General features: G+C 49.9%; 1 protein-coding gene across 1 annotated transcript; it reads right to left on the reverse strand.

Annotated features, from left to right (window-relative positions):
• Positions 1–158: 158 nt before the first annotated feature.
• LOC120402160 lies at positions 159–22,005 on the reverse strand. The gene is made up of 6 exons (XM_039532630.1): positions 21,923–22,005; positions 5,867–5,968; positions 3,599–3,683; positions 2,685–2,869; positions 919–1,120; positions 159–783 (listed from the first exon to the last, which is right to left on the reverse strand). The coding sequence occupies exons 1-6, from the start codon at positions 22,003–22,005 to the stop codon at positions 322–324; spliced, it is 1,119 nt and encodes a 372-aa protein (XP_039388564.1). The 3' UTR covers positions 159–321.
• Between the last annotated feature and the right edge of the window lie 554 nt (positions 22,006–22,559).

Genomic DNA, 22,559 nt, shown 5'->3' on the forward strand with positions numbered 1-22,559 from the left:
ATCTGGGATGTCACCCAGAAGCATAGCATAAGTTTGAAATACAGACAGGATAGAGCCAATATTCATAACTTCAACTACAAAATGACACATGAATACAGACAGCGTAATCATAACCAGCAACCCATAACCTGGTCTTAGACCCCTTATATGACCCCCTTTACATAAGATTTGGTGCCACTACAGGACCTTGGTTGCAACCATGTTCTATACGGTCCCAGTTCAAGTCAATAATGTGACACAGGCATCTTCCAGTTTGGTCATTTTCTTTAAAACACGGTCAGGGTCTGCACTAAATTGCACAGCATTTATCAAGGTCACCCCTTACGCTAAATGTTTTTGGGTTAGGCACAGACATTGCATAGCATAACCTATGGCAAGAACAGTGTTTAATAAGCTTTCCAAATACAGCTCAGCACACAGGCCCCGGAGCTTGCAGTTTATATCTACTGAAGTCCAAGTCACACAGTCATGGCGCCGTTGGGCTGGCACATCTATGACACAGCCCTCACAATCTTCAAAAAGCTTTTCCCTAAGGCAGTGATTAAGGACAGCATAAACAGCAACACATACAATAGACCGCATGACTTTTTTATTCTCACGACGTGGCACTGGCTCAGTTAGTTCCATGCCAAGCCTCCTAAACTCCTCATAGCTGTCATCCTCGGAGTCCTCTTCAACAATTTGTATCGGCATTGAGCAAAAACAAGGAGAGCCCGGTTCATCTTCGCTGCTTGATGTAACGCTGTCCAGGGCCTGCGGGTCCTCTAGAAAGGCATCATCAAGCTGTCGAGAGATTTTCAGAAAAGAAACAGTGTAAGTTCCCACTGCTTGTTTTTAAACATACACAACCCTCCCACCCCCGGTTCCTAACCCCATTACACCCCATCATCAACAGTCACTTCTTCATCATTCATTTACCTGAGCAATGTCTTTTCCATTCGCCTTGTCCTCCGATGACTCAACCGAGCTGTGTTCGCCTTCCACCTCTAGTGGGGCGAACAATGAGAGGCCTTCATGCTCATTGGGGTGCCTCACGAGAGTTTGGGTTTCGGGTTCCGGCGTATCCATCAACGGCTGAGTCAAAGAGCCCTCGTGGGAACTGTCGCTGATGTAGCGCTTTCTCCACACAAGTCCAAAGGCCCTCGGGGCTAAAACAAAGTCCAAAGTGCTCACAGGGGTGGTGAAGGAGTCCATGTTTCCATGATTTCTAAAGCACGCATCCTTGGTAAAAGATGGCCTCTTCTGCCCCGGCGCTGGGACTTATGGGGTGATAGTGTTGCACTCTGATTGGCAGAGGGCGCTGGGAGGAGTTCTCAGAAGGGTGACATGGCCCTCATCTGGGCGGGTCACCCCGCCCTGGAACACCACAGATTGGTCAAATCTGCTCTGGGGGTGGTCCTATGCAGCCGAAACCCATCGCGATTGGTAGAGAGCATTGGGAGGAGTTCTTAGAGGGATCACACGAGCCACATCTGGATGAGTCCCCCCACCCTGGAACACACCTGATTGGTCAAATCACCTCTTGGGGCAGGCCTATGGGGGCGAAACCCCTCCTGATTGGTAGAGGGCAGCGAGAGGAGTTCTTAGAGGGGTCACATGACACAATTTGCTTCCAGTCATGTGTCCACCTTGACCCCGGAAGTAATACCCCCATGGGTGGGGCTGCTGCTGAGAGGCGGGTGGGGCTTAAGGGGTCGAGGGTCGGGATTTTAGGGGTCATGGGGCTGGTTTTGGTTTGATTGATGGTAGGGCCCTACTGGACACTCTTAGAGGGCCTTGCCTTCCAAAAGGGGGGCTTTGTGAATTTAGTATCAGCTCTTCTTGAAGGGAGGATTGATTCCTGAACCGCATGAGGTAAAGTAACAAATCCAGTGAGCTAGCCACACCCTCAATCTCATCCAAGCCCCCAGACCCCCCTTCATCTTGGAATCTGGGTTTAAATGTCATACCCCAAGGAGAGTCTCTTATACATCAGTCTCTGTGTCCCAGGACAACAAGCCATTCTTCTCAGCCACTTTAGCCCACGCTTACCAGACCCGCTGGATGATAGGAAGAGGTTGGAATTTGTGGGCCCCTTCTGTTAGTGGGCCTGCTGGCAGGGTGGGATTCAGTAGGATGGAAACTGGACACCCTTGGAGGCCCTTGCCTTCCAAAAGGGTGGCTTTGTAAATTTAGTGTCGGGTGTTCTTGAACGAGAGTCCTTGGACATTCGGGACTTTACTTTGTTTTGAAGCTTGCTGAAGATTTGCTTGAGGCGCATTAACATCTCTTTGAGAACTTTGCTCCTTGAAGAACATTGTGTCCTAGCTCTGGAGGCCTTTGGTGACGTTGGGGGAGAACCGTCAGGACTCCCAGTTGCTTTCTCCCCAGCTTGCAAAAGCTCTGTTGTACTCGTAGCAACGGACACCACCTTTGGTTGCCTGGTGGGAGCCATTTTCCCCATGCCATCCTGCGCCTTGCTCTTGTCTGCTGGAAGGAGCCACAGCACTGCCATCTTGCTGTGGTTGATGTCAGATGCTGAGGAGTCTCCTGGAGTCCATCGCTGTGGAATTCCATGGGATCTGCTGGGCAAGTCAGCACCTGCAGAGCCAGCTGGTCTCTTCCATCGAAGCTTACTGCACTTCTTGCAGGTTTTGATTGGCGGTTGGTCCCTGGAGAGCTTTGAATTCACAGTTCCATCGAACCCATGTGAATCCATGATGTCTCGAAGACCATGCAGCTCAGGAGATGTCTCCTTCGGAGTTTTCTTACCCTTCATCTTTCCTGGATATGCCTTGCGGCAATGCTGGCAAACTGAGACCTGGCCTGCCAAGGGGCGGGAGCTGCTCAACATTTCCGTCAGGTGCTTGATCTTCAGGTCGTGTGCAGCCTGCCCAGCAATGAGAGAGTCAAGGGTGGATCTTGTTAGCTGCTCAGAGCCTGGGGCCTCTGGGGCAACCTGGTGGCATTGGGTCCTGGGAAGATCTGCCCTGCCCTCACCTGCCTGTGCCCCTGGCCCCAGGCAGGAGCCTTCTCCCAAGGTAACCTTCCTCTCCATGTGCAGCTCCAGCTTCTCTTCAGTCCCTTTGCTGTCACACACACTGGTAAGGGGCTTTCTCAACTCGCTTCTATAAATCTGGAGTGTCGCTTCGAGTGTCTTCTCTGCTATTGTGGTTCCTGGAGGTGGCGATGTCAGATCCATCCCTGCTGGCAGAGTGCAGCGATCTGGGTTAGTCTGGTTTCCTGCCGCGCTATCATTCCTGCCCGTCTCCATGGTGGTATCTTCCACTGGCGTTGGAGGACGTGTGGAAGAAGAGGAGCTTGTGCTTTGCCTCCCTGTCTGCAGGAAATCGGTCTCCATCTCACTGAACTCCACACTGGCTCCCCTGGCTTGGACGGCGTGAGGCAGCTTTGCCGGGGGCTCTGGATCCAGGGTGAGCAGCCCCCTCTGCATGATGAGATGCTCACGCCTTATGTGGAGTTCGATGGGGTGGGCAGGCTGTTGTCCCATTGTTGGGAATGCCGCTGTCCTGTGCTTGCCTGGCTCCCTAGGGGGGCGGAGTGGCCCAGGCAGGGCAGTCTCTGTCTGGAGGGGAGCATCTCTGTGCGACTCTCTCACGACCTTAGGAAAAGCCTTCATTTCAATCTCCAAGCATTTCTGAGCCACGTGATCCTGCAGCTTGACCCACGCCATGGGCACAAACCTGGCCAGGATGGCATCAGGGGATGCCATGATCCTGTGGGCATTTTGGGGCAGGGGTCCCCAGGGGCAGACACATGGCTCTTGGATCTCCTGTGCATGCTGAGGCCTGGTGTCGGATCTCAGGGGCTTTGGGACCTTTGCTGGAAATCCACCTTTGGGCCGATCTGTGTTGAATTCCCATTGCTGCTTGGCGTCCTGCTCACCCAGCAATGGCTCTCCCGGGATGGGGGTTTGTGGAGCCCCCAGTTGGCTCTGTAGATGCTTCTGTCGGATGTTGAAGTCTGAGCCATGGGCTGACATCTGGTCCAGACCTATGTTCTGCTCTCGCCGGTCTCGTCTGCTGTGGGCAGGAGGCCTGGGGAGAGGCTGGGCTTGGATGGGATGAGTGGATCCTTCCCAGCTTGCAACAGACATGATCTCCCTTGTGTGGCAGAGGGGCTCTGACCAAGTCACGGAGGCTTCTCTCAGGGGAAAGGAGCTGGGACTCCAGAGGGGAGAGGTGGTGGATTCCATGGAGGAATAGCAGAACTGTCTTATCCCAGATGCCGACACACTTGGCCTGTGGGAGAGAGCAGACAGGGACAGATGGGACATGGCTCTACTGAGCAAAGGCAGGGCTTGGTCACAGCCTTCCAACAGTAGTGCAATGGGGCAGTGCCTAGGCATGCATTGCAAACCACACCCTGACACAAGGACATCAGCTGGGTAAGGAAGGACTGAGAGGGGGAGCTGGCACTCATTTTATCTAGAATGATAACCCCTTTGTCACACGCACATGTGCAGCACCTAGCACAATGGGGCCTTGAGCATGATCGGGGATCTACTGCTATTTTAATAGAAAGATTAGCTAACAAGAATTGGTTTGGGGGAGGAAGATGTGAGCATGTGTGTGTAACCCTTGCCAGAGGATGTTGTGAAGGCCAAGACTATAAACTATAAAAGGGACTAGATAAATTCATCAATGGCTATTAGCTAAGGTGGGCATGGATGGTGTCCTAGTCTCTGTTTGTCTGAAGCTGGGAATGGGCGACAGGGGATGGATCATTTGATGATTCCCTGTTCTGGTCATTCCCTCTGCTGCACTGGCATTGGCCAGTTTTGGAAGACAGGATACTGGGCTAGACGAACCTTTGGTCTGACCCAGTCTGGCTGTTCTTATGTTCTTACATTCTAACCCACTGGAAAACTGTCCTCTTCTAATGGCTGATACACTAGAGGCTAACAACCTACCATTGCTCCCAGTTAATGGAGTTTCTCTGGTGGTGGAGGTCTGTGCTATGGTCCTGAAAGTCCTGGGTTTAAACCCAGCTGATGACTTGTGTTTGGGGTGTATCACATGGTGTCCCACTCACTGCTTGTCTGGTGCCTACTCTGGGGATGGGATTAGCTCTCGAGGTCAATGCCCCTTCCAATTGTTGCATGTGGTCATTGTCACTCCAACAGTGACCCAGACAGTTCTCCTGTTCACTGCCCCGCTGGTCCATGCCGTGCCCTCGGGGGCTGGTAGGGAAACCTGGGCCCCCACTTCACACTGGGGTCCAGGCCAGGGACCCTAAACCCAGCCGTTCTGGGCTTTCCTCTCCCAGCCTGGACTGCTTCCTACTACTCCTGGTTCCCTCCTTGCTCTGGGGCACCAGCTCCAAACACTCCCCCCTCTTCCCAGGGAGGGGCTGCCCTTTCCCAGCCGCAGCCCCTGTCTGGTGCCAGCTTCCTGGCTTCATAGGCCCCGTCTGTTCCTGCCAGCTGAGCCTGCTTGGGATCAATTCCCTGCTCCCCGGCTCTTCCTGCAGGTTCACTCTGTGGAGTTCATGGGCCTGCCTGGCCACCAGAGCCCCTTCCAGTGCTGTGTGGGGTGGACACCCCCTCACAGGGTGTCATTGGATTGCTTTTTCCTTCAAACACAGCACGGGCAGGTTCTAGACAGTCACCTGCTGGCAGATATTGCCATACAGAAGGATTTGATCCTACTCACAACCCCAACTTGTAGTCTCTGCATTTCATTTCTGATTATCCCTCACCTCACTTTCACTGGTCTCTCACCTTGGAAGCTAAAGCCTCTTAGGGACTTTTTCCCTGTTATTTTAGGATCCTGGAGTGTCTGGTTTTCCCTGCTCCCTCCTCTCTACATTCACTCTCCCCTCCCACCCAGCCCCCAGTCTGGTGCCCCCTGGTCAGTTGCCTTACGGTATCAGAACTTCATCCAGGTGTCTGGCCACGTCCTGTAGCCTCCTGTCAACCAGCCTCAGGCGCTGAGCCAAGGGGAGCTTCTCCAGGGGCACAGGGCAGCTGTGGAAAAGAGAGAGCATATAGCTGAGTGCAGGCCCTGCCCTCAGGCCCTCTTTTACCCAGAGGGGTGGCACCAAAAGGCTCCCTGTCCCGTTCTCCACTGAGGCAGCCTCCTCTCCTGCAATACCCGGGCCTTGGATGTTCTGGTTTGGGGTTAGCTGGATTGTGAGGTGAGCCCTGCTAGTGCTGAGGAGGTGAGAGTGTATCCTGCTGGCAGCGTGTGTATCATGTCCCGCCCACAGAAGCTAATCAACATATAGGATAATAGCCTACTATAGCTGCCAACTAATGCAGCTACTTCTTCAGCTCTAAGGGGTGCTTTATGCTGCGGAGCTAAAGTTCCAGGATTCAAATCCTGCTGGGAACCCATGCCGGGGGACTGGAGGAGGGGCCGTTACACAAGTGCTGCTGGATCCCTTTCACCCTACTCACCGTACCAGAAAGGCCAGCCTTCCTTCTGACCGCTCCACCTCACCTCCCTGGGGTGCACGGGGCTCCTCCCAGAAAACATTTTCTCCCCTTCTTGGGAGGGGAGGATGGTCCAGTCCAGTCGACACAATCTACCCCCCCTCACTGCCCAAGGTTAAATGAACCGTATGATGCTCGAGGAAGGGAATGACCCACTGTACAATGCGTGGGGGTGGATTAGAGATGGCAACTTCTGCTGGGTGGGAATGAATTGCAGGAGTCTAAGGGAGAAGAGTTGCTTGAGTGGTACATAGGTCGGGGCAGGGGAGGGATTACTCGGGTGAGGATGAATTGCATGACGCTAAAGGAGGGGACTGACCCACTGCAGATTCATGGAGGGGGGCATTGCTTACCACGTCTCTGGGGATGCACCAGCCTCCTCCAACTCTTCCTCACAGCACCCAAAAGCTGCCAGAAGTGAGACATAAAGGAGACATTGAGCTGCTTGGGCACCCTCTGCTTCCTAGCAGCCTATTGCCCCAGATTTCAGGGGCAGCCTGTGAACGGAGCCCCAGCCAGTGCCTCTGCCCGACTCTGGGCACGACTGCGCCTTCGCAGGAAGAGGGGAGGCTGGTGGGGGAATAGACCCTATTTCTCTGCTTTGCATGGGGCCTGAGTCTGCCACCGAAGCTGTGGGGTCAGGGGCTGCTTACCTTTTGCTTTCTTCTTTTTCTTTCCGTGTCTCCTCTTCCTCGGAGAAGCCTGCCACACACAGAGAAAGCAGCAGGTTAGAAGAGAACTCCTCAATAAACCTGGGAGAACAATGAGCCAGAGGTGATTGCCATGTGGGGCCAGGGGGAAGTTTTTCCTTGTGGAAGAGTATTGCACTATGAGGCCTCATGGGTAGGCATTGTGCTTTCCTGTGATGCAGACAATGTAGGGCACACAGCACAACCCATAACAGGGGTCACTGGAACAATCCAGGGGTTGGAGAAACAGGGATTGCTGGTACCAGGAACCTGCAGAGTTTATAAGCATTGAAGGAGAGAGCCTGCAAAGTTCTCTCTCCTGCAGAGATGACAAAACTCTGCAGGTTTTAGGATTGCAGGGTATGCAACTAACCCCAGATACCATGCACGGAATTCAGACCTTGGGGGAGAAATCCGACCTGTGAACAACAGTGTTTCCTAGATACATATTTAGGGAGTGCATGATATCGGGGTTTTATCTGCATGCATTTGGGATGGCCATACTACTCCTGAGTGGTGAAGCCATGAATGGGTTATCCAAATCCACCCAAACAAGTGCTGATATAACCCCAATATCATCCTTAAACGGCAGCTCTTTTACACCAAAAAACAACAACAGTTTGGCATGAGTTCAGCCCACTTGCCTGGGAGCTGCAAAGTTTCTTGAAGGTAAACTGCACTGCTTGCAGCTTTACTAGCCAGGTATTCCTTTCACAGGGTAGATCTTTCTCGACTGGGCTCAGCCCCTGCCCTCCTCCCCCACAGTTTAGTTCCTTTATTTCTCCAGGTGTTTTCAGCAGGCTTCCTTTTTTGGGCAGGGAGGTGGTGGAAAAGAACCTAGATTAACTCCCTTCTAAGCCTTAAATAGGATTTGGCTATGACAGCAATCCTTTGTCTCCCAGTTTGACCCCCCCACGCCCTCCTAGTGGAAAAATACCACCAGTCCAAAATGATGCCCATCTGAGGGAACTGAGATTGTTTAGTCTGCAGAAGAGAAGAAGTGTGTGGGGCGGGGGATTTGATAGCTGCTTTCAACTATCTGAAAGGGGGTTCCAAAGAGGATGGATCTAGACTGTTCTCAGTGGTAGCAGATGACAGAACAAGGAACAATGGGCTCAAGTTACAGTGGGGGAGGTTTAGGTTGGATATTAGGAAAAAAAAACTTTTCACTGGGGAGGGAAGGGAAGCTAGAATAGGTTACCTACGGAGGTGGTGGAATCTCCTTCCTTAGAGGTTTTTAAGGTCAGGCTTGACAAAGCCCTGGCTGGGATGATTTAGTTGGGAATTGGTCCTGCTTTGAGCAGGGGGTTGGACTAGATAGCTCCTGAGGTCCCTTCCAACCCTGATATTCTATGGATTCTATGATTCTATGAGGTGACATGATCACATGACCCTGCAGTGTCAAAGCAGCATCTCAGGAAACTTCTCAGGAAGGAGGAAGATTAGTATCTTCAAAGTCCTATTGTCCTTCCTAATGGCCCATCCAGGCTGGTTGCCCACTGTTTGGGGGCATTCCCCTGGTGCAAGCACTTTTGTAATTGATACAGAGCCCATATTCCTAACTTCAGGTACAGAAATGATACATCCATACAAATAGGATAATCCCATTCAGTAAATCAGAACCTTTCCAATGATATTTCACATGACCCATCTTGCATAAAACATACCTTAGTTATGCCATATTCATAGAACAATATTTCTATGAAGAATATGGGGCGTAATGTCACAGGGATGAAGAAGCATGTGGACAAGGGCGATCCAGTGGATATAGTGTACCTGAACTTTCAGAAAGCCTTTAACAAGATCCCTCATCAAAGGTTCTTAAGCAAAGTAAGTTGTCATGGGATAAGAGGGAAGGTCTTCACATGGACCAGTAACTGGTTTAAAGATAGGAAACCAAAGGTAGGAGTAAATGAACTAACAGGAGTTTCTCAGCCCAAGCATTCCAGCACCATAGGCTAGGCCCCACCAAAATGAAGAGATAGAGCAACGTTCCTGAAAATAGATCTTCACAAGGTCCCCTGCTGATCTGTACTGGGACCAAAATCATGAGTTGTTCAACATCTTCATAAAATGATCTGGGCCTTCGGGTGCCTCATTCATGTTCTCCAGCTTCTCTTTGCAGCCAGGAGGGCTTAAAATTGGCTAACAAACAAAACATTCATCTGAAACAGTGAAAGTGGCCTTCTGGTATGTCTGAGCCGCTGGTGCGCCATTCATGTTCTCCAGCTTCTCTTTTACCAACCAGGAGGGCTTAAAATTGGCTAACAAATAAACTAAAGAAAGAGCAGAGATTCTCAGATAAATCATTTTGACTCCAGTAGTGGGCGCTTTAAGACAAAGCACCCTATATCATAAAGATAATAAAGGAGGCCCTACCTCTTATCTAACATGTTTCCAATCAGTAGATCTCAAAGCACTTTACAAAGGAGGTCTGTAGCATGCCCCCTTTTCGGGGTGGGAAATTGAGGTACAGAGGGAAAGACGTGACTTTCCCAAGGTCACCCAGCAAGACAGTAGCAGGAGAACCAGGACTAGCACTTAAGTCTCTGAGTTCCATCTAGTGCTCTATCCACTAGGCCACAGTGCATTTGAAGTAAGGGGTCATAGTCAAACACATTCTGTGATTTATTTTGGGCTCTTCAATACCATTGTTATTGAAGTTACACATTTTGACCTGTGGTCTGTGCTGGTACAGGGGGCATCCTTGTTAAAGCGAGTTCTCACAGCAGGTTGCATCTGAAGGTTCTTGTTGAGCTGAACACAAGTTAACTGAACCATGTCTCTGATGTCCCCATGGGAAAGTTTAAAAATAACATTGAAGGCCTTGCAAGTGCACTGACATACTGGGATTTTCAGAAGCCTTTTGACAAGGTCCCCTGCAGCAAAGGCTCAGCAAGCAAAGGAAGCTGTCATGGGATAAGAGGAAGTGGTCCTCTCATGGATCAGTAACTGGCTGAACCATAGGAAACAAAGCGTGCAAAAGGAATACTGCATGCAGATGTGGTCTCCCCATCTCCAAAAAAAGATATCTTGGAATTGGAAAAAGGTTCAGAAAAAGGGCAACAAAAATGATTAGGGGTGTGGGAACAGCTTGCATAGGAGAAGAGATTAATAAGACTGGGACTTTTCATCTTAGAAAAAAGAAGGAACAACTACAGGGGATATGATAGAGGTCAAATCATGATTTGTGTGGAAAAAAAGTAAATAAGGAAGTGTGTTATTTACTCCTCACAACAGAAGAACTAGGAAGTCACCACATGGAAATGAATAGGGCAGGCAGGTCGAAAAAGAAACAAAAAGGAAGTATTTCTTCACACAATGCACAGTCAACTCCTTGCCAAAGAATGTTGGGAAGAGCCAAGACTATAAGAGAGGGTTCAAAATAGAGCTAGATAATTTCATGAAAGATAGGTCCATCGATGGCTATTAGCCAAGATGGAGCAAAGGATGCCCTCACCATGCTCTGAGTGGTCTCTCTAGGTTCTGGCTTTGCAGAAACTGGAAATGGATCACAGGGGACAGATCATGATGATTCCTGTTCTGGTCATTCCCTCTGAAACACCTTTTTGGCATTGGCCACTGTCGGAAGACCGGTTACTGGGCTAGATGGACCTTTTGGTCTGACCCAGTGATGGCCATTCTTATGTTACAGCTGTTCAGCCTCCTTGCTACCTGTGATGTCATAATCCTGCTCAGTTCTCCAGTCTTCCATGGAGTCTGGATGGAAAGACAGGGTAGATGTCACCTAGTGAGCTGGGCCTGTAAGAGAAGACCTGTGTTCAGGCAGAGAGGGGAGCTCCTGGAGAGAGCAGAGTCAGGGCTCCGTTAAGAGCCTGGAGACAAGGGCCTGGGCTGGAGTGTAACCCACCAAACTTTGATTACACCCGTACCTGTAATAATTCCATTGTATTGCAGGACAGTGAGCAGAATTCAGTCTGTTCTGGCAGCAGAACTCCCACCTGTGGAGAACAACACAAATCTTCAAATTGGGACAGTTGTGGGATGCCAGTACTCTGAGTTGCTCCGATGTGGAGGAAAGACGCCACAGTGTAGTAAAGCTGCTCAGACTAAACAAAAAAATCCTTTTGTTGATAAGATCGACAATCTGTGGAGTTAACTAAGACGCCTCATAAATTGAAACATGCTCTTATCATTACAACTAGGCGTGCTCCAGGCCAACAGCATGCTAAGCGCGTGCTTGGTGCGGCTTGACGCCATGGGCTTCTGGCCAAGTTGCCGGGAGACTGACGGCAGATAACGCTCGGTGGACCTCCTGAGGGAAGGTCCACCAGAGCCGCGACCGGCACCCGCAGAGCAGCGCCCCAGCGCGCGCCGCCCTGCTTGGGGCGGCGAAATGGCTAGAGCCGCCTCTGATTACAGCAATACAGCACATACCAGTCAAAGAAAAATAACAGTATCTAACATACAGATTTCTTCAGTACTGAAGGTACACGGCCACTAATCCTATGCATTGAAATCATGCGCTGCTTATTTGGCATTTATGTCCTCACACCTCCTGAGCTGACCAAGCAGCAAGCACTCTGTTCTTTTGAATAGGCTGGGATCATACTCCTGGCAGTTATCCGCTTGCTGCAGGTAGCCCAAAGCAGGCCTGCGTATAACATCAGCCCTCGGGGCAGAGATCTTCAGCGCCCTTCCAATATGGCATCTCTCTCTGGGGCTGGCTGAACTGGTGGAACAGGTTGGCACCCTCTTTTTGTCAAATTTGGGAGTGGAATTGGCCCTCCACCCTTGGAGATGCCCTACTGAGCATATGTGACCCAAAAGCGCCTCTAGTCACACTCTGCATGTGATGGTAATAATCTTTGTACAAAATATGCCTTGTGAGGTACCATTTGAAAACTAACAACTCTCTGGTCAATCAGATCATGATGCAACATTACATAGAGAGTTATGAGTTCCCCCTGTACGACATTACTTGTGAAAACCCGACAGCCCCTCCTAGGCAAACACTGTTAAAGAGGTCTGTCCTAAACAAAGGAATGGGGTTTAGATAAGCTAAGCAAACAGGGTCATTAAGACAGCAGGGAAGGAGAGATGGTAGTGAACAGAGCAATTTACATTTCAGCAAATGCAAAGTGGGGAGAGGAGGGAGAAAGAGCACGAATAATGTTGATAGACTCCTTGGTTGTTGGCAGGCAGGATCCACCCTGGGGACTTGCTGGAGCTTAGTGCATGAGCCTCAACTGCATGAACTAAGAGCCAACCAGCTGTTAGCGAGGCTGTAGAGCAGACTCATTGAACTGTCTCTAAATGGTCTCGGTGCCACTAGATGAGACAGGAAACACCACACCCAGGAGGTGTGTGGGATACAGACTTCCTCGCTGAGGGAAGCACGTCCCAACTCAGAGACTTCCGGTTGCCGAATCCCAGCCAAGCCCCACTTGTAACATTGACAGACCCCAGTTGCGGTGGCAGCGGGATTGAACCTAGAACTTACTGCATGAATCTCTACCGCATGAGCTAAAAGGCTGCAGCACTCTCTCACTGCGCCCGTCACCCCAATCGAGGTATGAGCCGCCAACCACAGATCTCCAGAGTCCTCTATCCTGGGCTATCTCGCTCTAGCTGGTTCCAGCACAGACACATTTGATCTCTCTCTCATTAAGTGGTCTTGGTGCCACTTGACAGGACAGGACACCACACCCAGGAGGTGAAAGTGTGGGTTACACTGCAGAGCCTTCTGTAGCTCACCAGACTTCAGGTCGCTCTTCCTCACAACTTGGATAAACTTTTGCTTTGAGGGGATCGCTAGAATCATGCGACTCTCAACCTTTTTCTGTTGTGTATTTGGTTGTCATGGTTTTTGTGGTTCCTATGGCAGCTGAGTTAGATTATTAGGGGATAGCCCGGCCAGCTTTGGCCGGGCAAGGTTGAGTCAAGCTTTGTGTCTGTAAATAAAATGGGTAGTTTTGTTAGCTGGTCTGCTGTCTGGCCTTCAAGTGAAATTTCTTCCTAAACCGGCTGCCCCCAAGGATATAACATTTTCAGTCTACTGTGCCCCTTTCAGGAGTCTGATTTATCTTGTGTAGCCCCAAGTTTCCACCTCACTTAGAAACGACTTGTTTACAAAATCAGATCTAAAATACAGATGTGTCACAGCACACTCTTACTGACAAATGGATGACTTTCCTCCTTTTGTCTGTATGAAATTTTAACCTGTACTTATTTCATTAGTGCTTGTTATGTAGCCTGCTTGTAATAAGGCTAGGCAAATATTTCGACAGGAGTTGATGTGCTCCCTAGAAGACTCCTCTGTGTACCCCCTGTGCCCTCTGGTTGACAACCACTGCTTTAGAAGAATCAGCTTCCAAGACTCAAGGACTAGAAAAGAAAGAGGCAGACAACCCTACATTTTTTCACCCTAAGAAAACAAAGCACGGCACCTCATGGGCCCCTGGAAGAGAGCTCTGAGCAAGGGGAGAGCCACACCATTTTGCTGGGAGACTGTGGCTGGAGAGAAACCATCTGAACAGAGCCTGTGTGAAATAAGGCATAGCATTAGACACAGGAGTAATTAATCACTGGAGCACTTACCAAAGGTTATAGTGGATTCTCCGTCACTGACAACTTCTTAAATCAAGACGGGATGTTTTTCTAAAAGATCTGCTGTAGGAATGATTTTGGGAAGTTTCTTGGTCTGTGTGATACAGCAGCATTCTGGCCTTGAATCTGTGAAAGCAAGATCTATGAATCTTGGAATCATGATTTGGGGAAAGCCTGACTTGTGATGTCTGAATTTACTGGGTCATGAATGCTCTCCTTCTTATTCAGAATTTATTTTCAGGGAATATAAGGTACTATCGAGGAGACAGTGTGGTTCCAATGGGCAGAGCACTGCTGGGCAGTCAGGAAACCTCAGTGCAGTCGCAGCTCTGCCACTGACTTGTTGCATGAGCCTGTATGAGTCTTACTCTCTGTAAATTTCAGTTTCCTCATGTGTTTAATTGTGTCTACTAACCCATACTGCCCCTTTAATACAGAAATTTCTATCCATAGAGATGTTGTGGAACATGTGGATGTGCTACAGAGTTTTACTTCATTTGAATCTGCATTTTCTTTCCACACATAATTGCCACTCCTCCCCTGCACTAGCCTATTTCTGTCCTTCCGATATATTTTGTACCCGGAGCCATGATTGTGTCTCATTAATTGCTCTCATTCACCAGGTTTCTGTGATGCCTATTATATCAATATCACTCCTTTATCACAAGGCACTCTAGTTCACCCATCTTATTATTTAGACTTCTAGCATTTGTGTACAAGCACTTTAAAACTTGTCCCTGTTTATTTGTCTGCCCTTTTCTGAGTGTGCCAGATTCTTTTTGCGTGACTGTTTAACATCCATCCGGCCTACATTATCCCCTCTTCCGTCCTCTGCTCCTGACTATAACCTGGAGATTCTCTATCATCAGACCCTACCCCTAAGAGAAGCTCTGTGTCCGATCCACATGCTCCTCTGCAGCAGTCTGAAACTTTCCCCATCTCCTAGTTTAAAACTGCTCTCACAAACCTTTTAATGTTTAGTGCCAGCAGTCGTGGTTCCACTTTAGTTTAGGTGGAGCCCATCTCTCCTGTATAGGCTCCTCCCATCCCAGAAGCTTTCCCCCAGTTCCCTAATGAACGACAGAACTCCTCTTCTTCTACACCATCGCTCTCATCCACGGATGGTGAGACTCTGAAGCTCTGCCTGCCTACCCGACTCTTGCGTGGAACTGGGAACATTTCTGAGAATGCCACCATAGAGGTCCTGGATTTCAGTCTCTTCCCTAGCAGCCTAAATTTGGCTTCCAGGACATCTCTCTACCCTTCCCTATGTCACTGAGACTTTGCAGAACAGGGGCTGCTAACAGGGAGTTTGCTGCAGGGAGTTCTTCCAGAGTGAAGGAGGAGCAAATACAGCATCTGTGGGAGTAAGTGACTGTCTGTAGTGTGTGTTTGTTTGTGTTTGGGGTTACTTGCTGTGTGCTGAGCTTGTGTTTGTCAGTCTGTTTGTTTTGTTTGTTTGTTTGTTTGTTTGTTTGTTTGTTTGTTTGTTTGAAGGACTGCAAAGTGTGCTGCTGGCTGCAGTTGGAGTGTGTGCCGTGAGCTTCAAAGAAGTTAAAGGTTTGAAAGCCTTCGAAGCCTCTGGTAATTGGCTGAGCACCTTAAACAGTGGGGCGGGGCATTCACTCAGGCCAGAGCTTTATAAAGCCGCACAGCGACCAGGGGCTGCTAACAGGGAGTTTGCAAGGGAGTTTGGAAGGGAAGTGCAGGAAGAGAGCGGGAGTCCCTTGTCGGTCCTAACCCTTCCCTGCAGTCCCCTTAAAACCTATAAACCAAACAACATTTCAAACTCCTTTCTGTAAACCACCCTTCCATTAACTAGGAGACAATGCAGGCAGAAGCCAGTAGCAGAGTGGGGCTATCCAGTTTATTGCACTGAGTGTTTCATGTATGATTACCTCCCTGTGCAGGCGGGTGGCATATGTGTGCAGTCGGTGAGGAGCTCCTGCCCCTCACGAGAGACCATGTCTCTAACGGACTTTGGAGGCCAGGGTGGAGAACTGGAGGAGCTAAGAAGGCAGAAAGGTATGTTGATGAGGCTTTCCGGGACACTGTAGAATTGTCCCACCTCCGCTCAGACAGCCCTGTGCTGTTGAGGAGGAAAAAAAGAATGGCCCAGGAAGCAGAGCAGTCAGTGGGAGCAGAGGAAACCTTCCCGTGGTTGGGACCCTCCTTCCAGATGGTGCTGGGGTTGCCTCTCGCACTGAGGTTACACTCTCGGGGAGGAACTCCAGTTTCTAGGAAAAGGCAGGAGTGTTAGTAATGGGAGATTCGGTTATTAGAAAGATAGATAGCTGGGTTTGTGATGACCGGGAGAACCGTATGGTGACTTGCCTGCCTGGTGCGAAGGTTGAGGATCTCTCGAGACATCTAGACAGACTTATGTGTAGTGCTGAGAGGAGCCCAGTGGTCATGGTACATATGTAGGCTTGCTGCCTATTAGTTTCATTTGGTGGCCTCTTTTTCTTGTATTATGAGAAGGAGTAAATAACACTTCCTAATTTACTTTCTATCTACCACTCATGATTTTATAGACCTCTGTCATATCCCCCCTTAGTCGCCTCTTTTCCAAGCTGAAAAGTCCTAGTCTTATTAATCTCTCCTCATACAGAAGCTGTTCAATACCCCAATCATTCTTGTTGCCCTTTTCTAAACCTTTTCCAATACCAATAGATCTTTTTTTTTGAGGTGGGGTGACCACATCTGCACGCAGTATTCAAGGACAAGCCCTGAAGTAGCACATCTCTGATGAACCTGTGCTACTTGAGGGAGCTGGAGAGAGGTCCTAGGGGAGAGCAGTTAATGGGAGGCACAGGGATTGTGGGTGGGTGGGCTGAGCCTCCCAGTGGATCACTATGAGATCTGTGCATAACTTTGGAGATCCCTGGAGTCATGGTCCTACCTCTTCACATTCAGAGAGAAGAAAGTGGACCTCCCTCCTGGAAAATCTGAGGGAAATTTCCATATATGGAGCCTTGTGGAATTTCCTGGCCTGTACCCTGAAACCTGGGTTTCTAATGCAGGAGAGGGGACTGCTGGGGAAAATCTGGTCCTATATTATAATAATTATATTTTATTATATTTTATTTCAACTGAGATCACAGCTGTGACAACATCATTGTTGCCACTCAGCCACCCCTACAAGGTTTCCTTGTGACTGATTGGAACCATAATGAATGAAGAGCCTGCAGCAGGGCTGCCACTGCAGTCAGCTGGATAGCATCACCACACATCCCCTGTGATTTGGCCTCCTGCAGTTTGCCCTTGGCTGTCACAGGGTTACAGCACAGTGCACAGAAGCCAAGCAGCTGAGGTTCCCTGCTGGCCAGAAGTGTCCCCCAAGGGAATGTGCAGACATGCTTCATAAAGACAGTAGCCTCCTATCTGAACAGATGCTGTCTGCTGCCCATGCAGCCTCTCCGATGACTTCATCTGCCCATGCTCCATGGTGAGTATTTTAATCTACACAGAAATCTGATATTCAAAGCAGGTTTGCAGTATTAAAAAGCCTGATGCCCCAAGTAACGATTTTCTCAAGGAGTCCCATTTTAGACGTTCCATATGCTCTGGGCCCAATCCTGCCAGGGACTGAGGAAGAAGAGACCCCACGGAATATCAGTGACTACTTCCCAGATCGTATCAGGTGTATTTGCTGCTGGAAATTTAATCAGCAAATGCATTTTCAACCATTTTATTCTTTGACTTGATTGTGGATGCCGGACTTCAGAGCTGTGTTGCTCTGAGGGCATACAAGCAAGTCTCATTTATATCGAGGATTCCGTTCCACGGTTAGCAGCCGTAAAGGGAAAACCACGTCTACTAGAAACACTCATTGAGTTGAATGGCGGAAGGAATCGCCCGCACTAAAGATGCAGTTTTTAATATTGTAATTTTTCTTTTTCCCGTTTTCACCATCTGCACAAAGCTGAATTCGCACATGGTAAATGTGCCTAAGATCTGACTTGCCTGTATTTCTGTTTCTGGACTGGCTGAAGGCTCCAGCACTTCTGCCCTGAAGGCAACCCCTCAGAGTTACAGGGCTCTGTTCATCTTTTTCCCTTCTCTGGTTTCTGAGGGCCAAATGTCAGGCTCCGTAGCCTTCTTTCTCACGGGGTGAAATCCCGCCATTCTCCCACTCACAGACTGGGCCCAGGGCTACCCCGGCGCCAATGTGGCTGGAGCACTGAGCACTGTGCCTGCTCAATAGGTCTGGCTGGGTTTGTACCTGTGGTTGGCATGTGTGTGCCAAAGTACAGCTGTGTAAATGTTATGCCGAAACTTTTCATTGTAATACAAATATTACAAACAAAAATTCTTCCATGACATAGATGCATATTGAAAGCCAGCGGCAGAGTTGTTGGAATTGCTACAGGAAGGAGCAGTGGTAACTTTACTGCTTAATGGCTTTGCTTTAGAAAATTTTTCAGAAGTACCCCATACTGTTTGCAATGGGTTTGTGCTATGAACTCTCTGTTCAGTGAACAGCTGTATGGTACTCTCCTCCTGCTAACGGAGCGAAGCCATTTGTAATCGGCTTACATTGGAGGGTCATGGCACACAGTAACTCTAATACCTGTGCAAGACTTTCCAAAAGATCCTGAGAGAACAGAACCAAGCTGGTCTGTGTTTCAGCAAAGGAGTAGAGCTGAGGTGTTTTTAAGGAAAGAGCAGTGTAATAGTTTTTATGTAATTTACCTCCATCACCTGTTAAAAAGCATGGCTGGAAGTAACTAGCACATTCAACTGGATATTAGTGCAAACCTAGTGTTTGCACTATTCACTCATTTGCGATGATAACCTCTCCTCATCCAGCTGAAGTAACTGTCCATGTTAGCTTGTAACATACCAGATAACTACAATCCCTTGCATGGGGAGCAGATGCGGGTCCTGTGAGGATGAAAGGAACCTGTAGGATGATCAAACTCTCTGGATTCAGTCAACATAGGCCAGGCAAAGCACTTCAGCTTCTCTTGGAGGGATTCTTGGGGTCAGAGTGTATCACTGGGAGCATTTGTAAGGGAAAGTTAATAGATCCCGGTTCTGATCGAATTTACACGTAAATCTGGAGTGATGCCGTTATTGAATTCAGAACCAGACCCTGAAAATTTATCCCATGTGCTGCAAAGAGGCAGCGGCATCATTTGAACTCACAGGAGCAGAGATACATAAATAAAACATAATGTATATAATGAGGCAATGAAACACGTTTATGAATAACTTAAATGCAGGACAGATAAACACAATGACCATTTTCACCACGCACTTGCCATATGTGTACACACATGTCATGATACAATGGGCCACACTTTGAAGTTGAGGGCCGGAAAGGGTGTCTAAAGGGGTTGTGTGAATGTCATTATTGCAAACTCACCCAGTGCTCAAGTAGGCTGTGGAACTCTGATCCACAAGATATCAATGGGGCCAAGGGATTAGCAGGATTCAAAGAGGGACTGGATTTACACCACAAAATATGTCTAACTAGTGGGTGCCTGGGGGAAACTTTCCCTTGGAGCAGTCAATCTCATAGCTCCCTATTGCAGGGATTCTTCCATCTTCCTGACGCATGTGTAACTGTTTACTGGGCTAGAAGGACTGCAGGTCTGATCCAGTCTGGCAGTGCCTATCTTCCTATTGGCATATCTATTGGGGTGTAAATCCAAATCTATGTTTTTCTGATCTTCCTTGAGCTTCTGGGAATCCTAGATTTGCACTCAGAGCAGAAAGATGTCTCCTTAAATATCATCTACATTCCTGTTCTTTTTCCTTTCAGGAAGGAATGTTCAAAACTTCTCGAACCTGCCCAGTATGGTATGTCAGCTGTCAATGACACCAAATTCACACCTGCAGTGTTCCTTCTCACTGGGATACCTGGGCAGGAAGACGTCCATCTCTGGGTCTCTGTCCTCTTCTGTTTCATGTATGAAATTTCGATAGTAGGAAATTCAGTCATTCTGTTCATTATAAAAACAGATCCAATCCTCCATGAGCCCATGTACATTTTCCTTTCCATGTTGGCCCTCACAGACCTTGGCTTATTGATAGCCAGCATGCCGACGATACCGGGCCTATTCTTATTTAACTCGAGAGATCAGCCTTGATGCTTGTTTTGCCCAGATGTTCTTCATCCACTCTCTGCAATTCATTGAATCCTCTGTGCTCTTGTTGATGGCATTTGTCCGCTTCATCGCAATCTGTAACCCGCTGAGATATGCCTCCATCTTAACCCTGCCGAGAATAGCCAAGATGGGACTGGTGTTTATGCTAAGTGCAGTGGCAGTAATATTTCCACTCCCCTTTCTCCTGAAACAGTTCCGATTCTTTCGAGCCAATGTCCTCTCCCATTCCTACTGCCTGCACCAGGACGTCATGAAGCTGGTTTGTTCAGACATCACAGTCAATAACATCATCAGTCTCTGTGTCACAGGACAACAGCCATTGTTGTTTGTTCTCAGCCACTTGGGCCTATACTTACAAGGCCTGCTGGTTGCCAGGAGATGGTGGAATAAGTGGGCCCCTTCTGTTAATGGGCACACTGGCAGGATGGGATTCAGTAGCATGGAAACCAGAAATAGTATAAGGGAGCTACCATCAATCAAACCCTAACCCTCTCCCTTGGCCGCTAAACCCTGCCCCTTGACCTCTTAAGCCCCGGCCACCTGTCACTGGAAGTCCCACCATGGGGAATATTACTTCGGGGTCAAGGAGGACACACGACCGGATGCAAAGTGTGTCATGTGACCCCTCTAAGAACTCCTCACTGCCCTCTACCAATCAGGAAGGGTTTCTCCCCGTAGGCCCAACCTGAGAGGAGATTTGTCCGATCAGGAGTTCGGGGCATGGTGACCCATCCGGAAGTGGTTCGTGTGACCCCTCTAAGAACTCCTCCACTGCCCTCTGCGAATCACGATGGGTTTCAGCCACACAGTTCCACCCTGAGAGCAGATTTGACCAATCAGTGGTGTTCCAGGCTGGGGTGACCTGCCCAGAAGAGGGTCATGTCACCCATCTAAGAATCCTCGTCCCAGTGCCCTCTGCCAATCAGCGCGCACTATCACCCCATAAGTCCCAGCAATCGGGGCAGAAGAGGCCATCTTTTACCATGAACACGTGCTTTAGAAATCATGGAAACATGGACTCCTTCACCGCCCTGGTGAGAACTTCAGACTTTGTGTTAGCCCGAGGGCCTTTGGACTTGTGTGGAGAAAGCGCTACGGCGACAGTTCCGGCGAGGCCCTTAGACTCAGCCGTTGATGGATACGCCAGAACCTGAAACCCAAACCCTCGTGAGGCACCCGATGAGCATGAAGGCCTCTTGTTGTTCACCCCTAGAGGTGGAAGACGAAGCGCAGCTCAGGAGTCACCAGAGGACAAGGTGAACAAAAAGATGTCGCTCAGGTAAATGAATGATTAAGAAGTGACGGTTGATGATGGAGTGTAATGAAGTTAGGAACCGGGAGGTTGTGTAAATCTAAAAACAAGCAGTGGGGTGCTTACACTATTTCTTTTCTGAAAATCTCAACAGCTCGATGATGCCTTTCTAGAGGCCTTTGAGAACTGACATCGGTAGTCTCGTGGGAGCAGTGATGAGCTGCCAAAATATTAACAACAGGTTCTCTCCTCCTCACCCCACGAGAGGTCATTGCCCACCCCGGGGTCATGCCCCATCCAACACCCCATGTTCCTTGATGCCCCCGGGACCCTGCCCCATCCACCCCTTCCCTGTCCCCTGACTGTCCCCGCCCCATCCAACCCCTCCTCTGATTTCTGAGGGCCCCTTGGGACCCCTGCCCCATCCAACCACACCTTCTCTCTGTTCCTGCCCCCACCACCCCATCCAACCCCTGCTCCTTCTTGAATGCCCCCGCCAAAGCCTTGCCCCCCTTCAATCCCCCGGTTCCCTGCCCTCTGACCGCCCCAATCCCTATACCCTCCCCCACAACCCACCCCGCGCCCCTGCCCTCTTCCAACACGGTCCCTGCCCCCTTACACGCTACCTGGAGCCACTCAGCAGCGGAGCCGGGATCTGGCAGCTCAGCCGGGACTGGGACCGGGCGCTGAGGGGCCCGGCCGAGCCGGGCCAGGAGCCTCTCGGCCGGGACCTGGACCGGTGCCAGTGCGATGCCCAGCGAGGTCCGGGCAGGAGCTGCTTGGCCGGGACTGGGGACCAGCAGTGCGGGGCCCGAGGCCAAGCCAGCCAGAGCCGCTCGGTCAGGACCTGGACCGGTACCCGGTGCTGCGAGGTCCGGGCAGGAGCCACTCGATTCGGTAGTGACCCGGCACCCGCAGGCCCCGGGGCTCCGAACCGAGCATAGCCACGCTTGGCCGGGACGGCACCGGCGCAGCGGGACCAGAGCTGGGCCGATGCCACTGGGGCCAGAGCCGGGTGCTTGCGGCCAGGAGACTGAGCAGGGGAGCTCAGCCAGGGCAGGCCGGGGGCGAGGCCAGAGGATGCCGCTCGGCCTGAGCCGGACTGGGCTGTGCCATGCCTCTCTGGAGCCCTCCTCACGCCTGCCCCCGGCTTACCTGCCTGCTGCTTGTTTCAGGCTTCTCGCGAACATCTGATTCGGCGGGAAGCAGGAGAGGAGGAGAAGGAGGGCGGAGTGTTCAGGGGAGAGAGAAGTGAGCTGGGGCCAGTAAGGGCCAGGCCTGTAGATAGCTGCCCAAGCTTTAGTTAAATTTAAAGCTGCTTTAGAACCCGGTTTTCCTGGAACAGCCGGTTCTAAAAGGGTTTCTAAATTTAACAACCAGTTCCCTGCGAACCAGTGGGAACTGGCTCCAGCTCACCACTACATTGCATCAGCTGTTTTGCTCATGTCTGAGACACAGATCTCAAGAGGAAAATCCGGAAAGGACAAAATGGAAGA

Source organism: Mauremys reevesii, linkage group 1, assembly GCF_016161935.1.
Source record: "Mauremys reevesii isolate NIE-2019 linkage group 1, ASM1616193v1, whole genome shotgun sequence".
NCBI lineage: Eukaryota > Metazoa > Chordata > Testudines > Geoemydidae > Mauremys > Mauremys reevesii.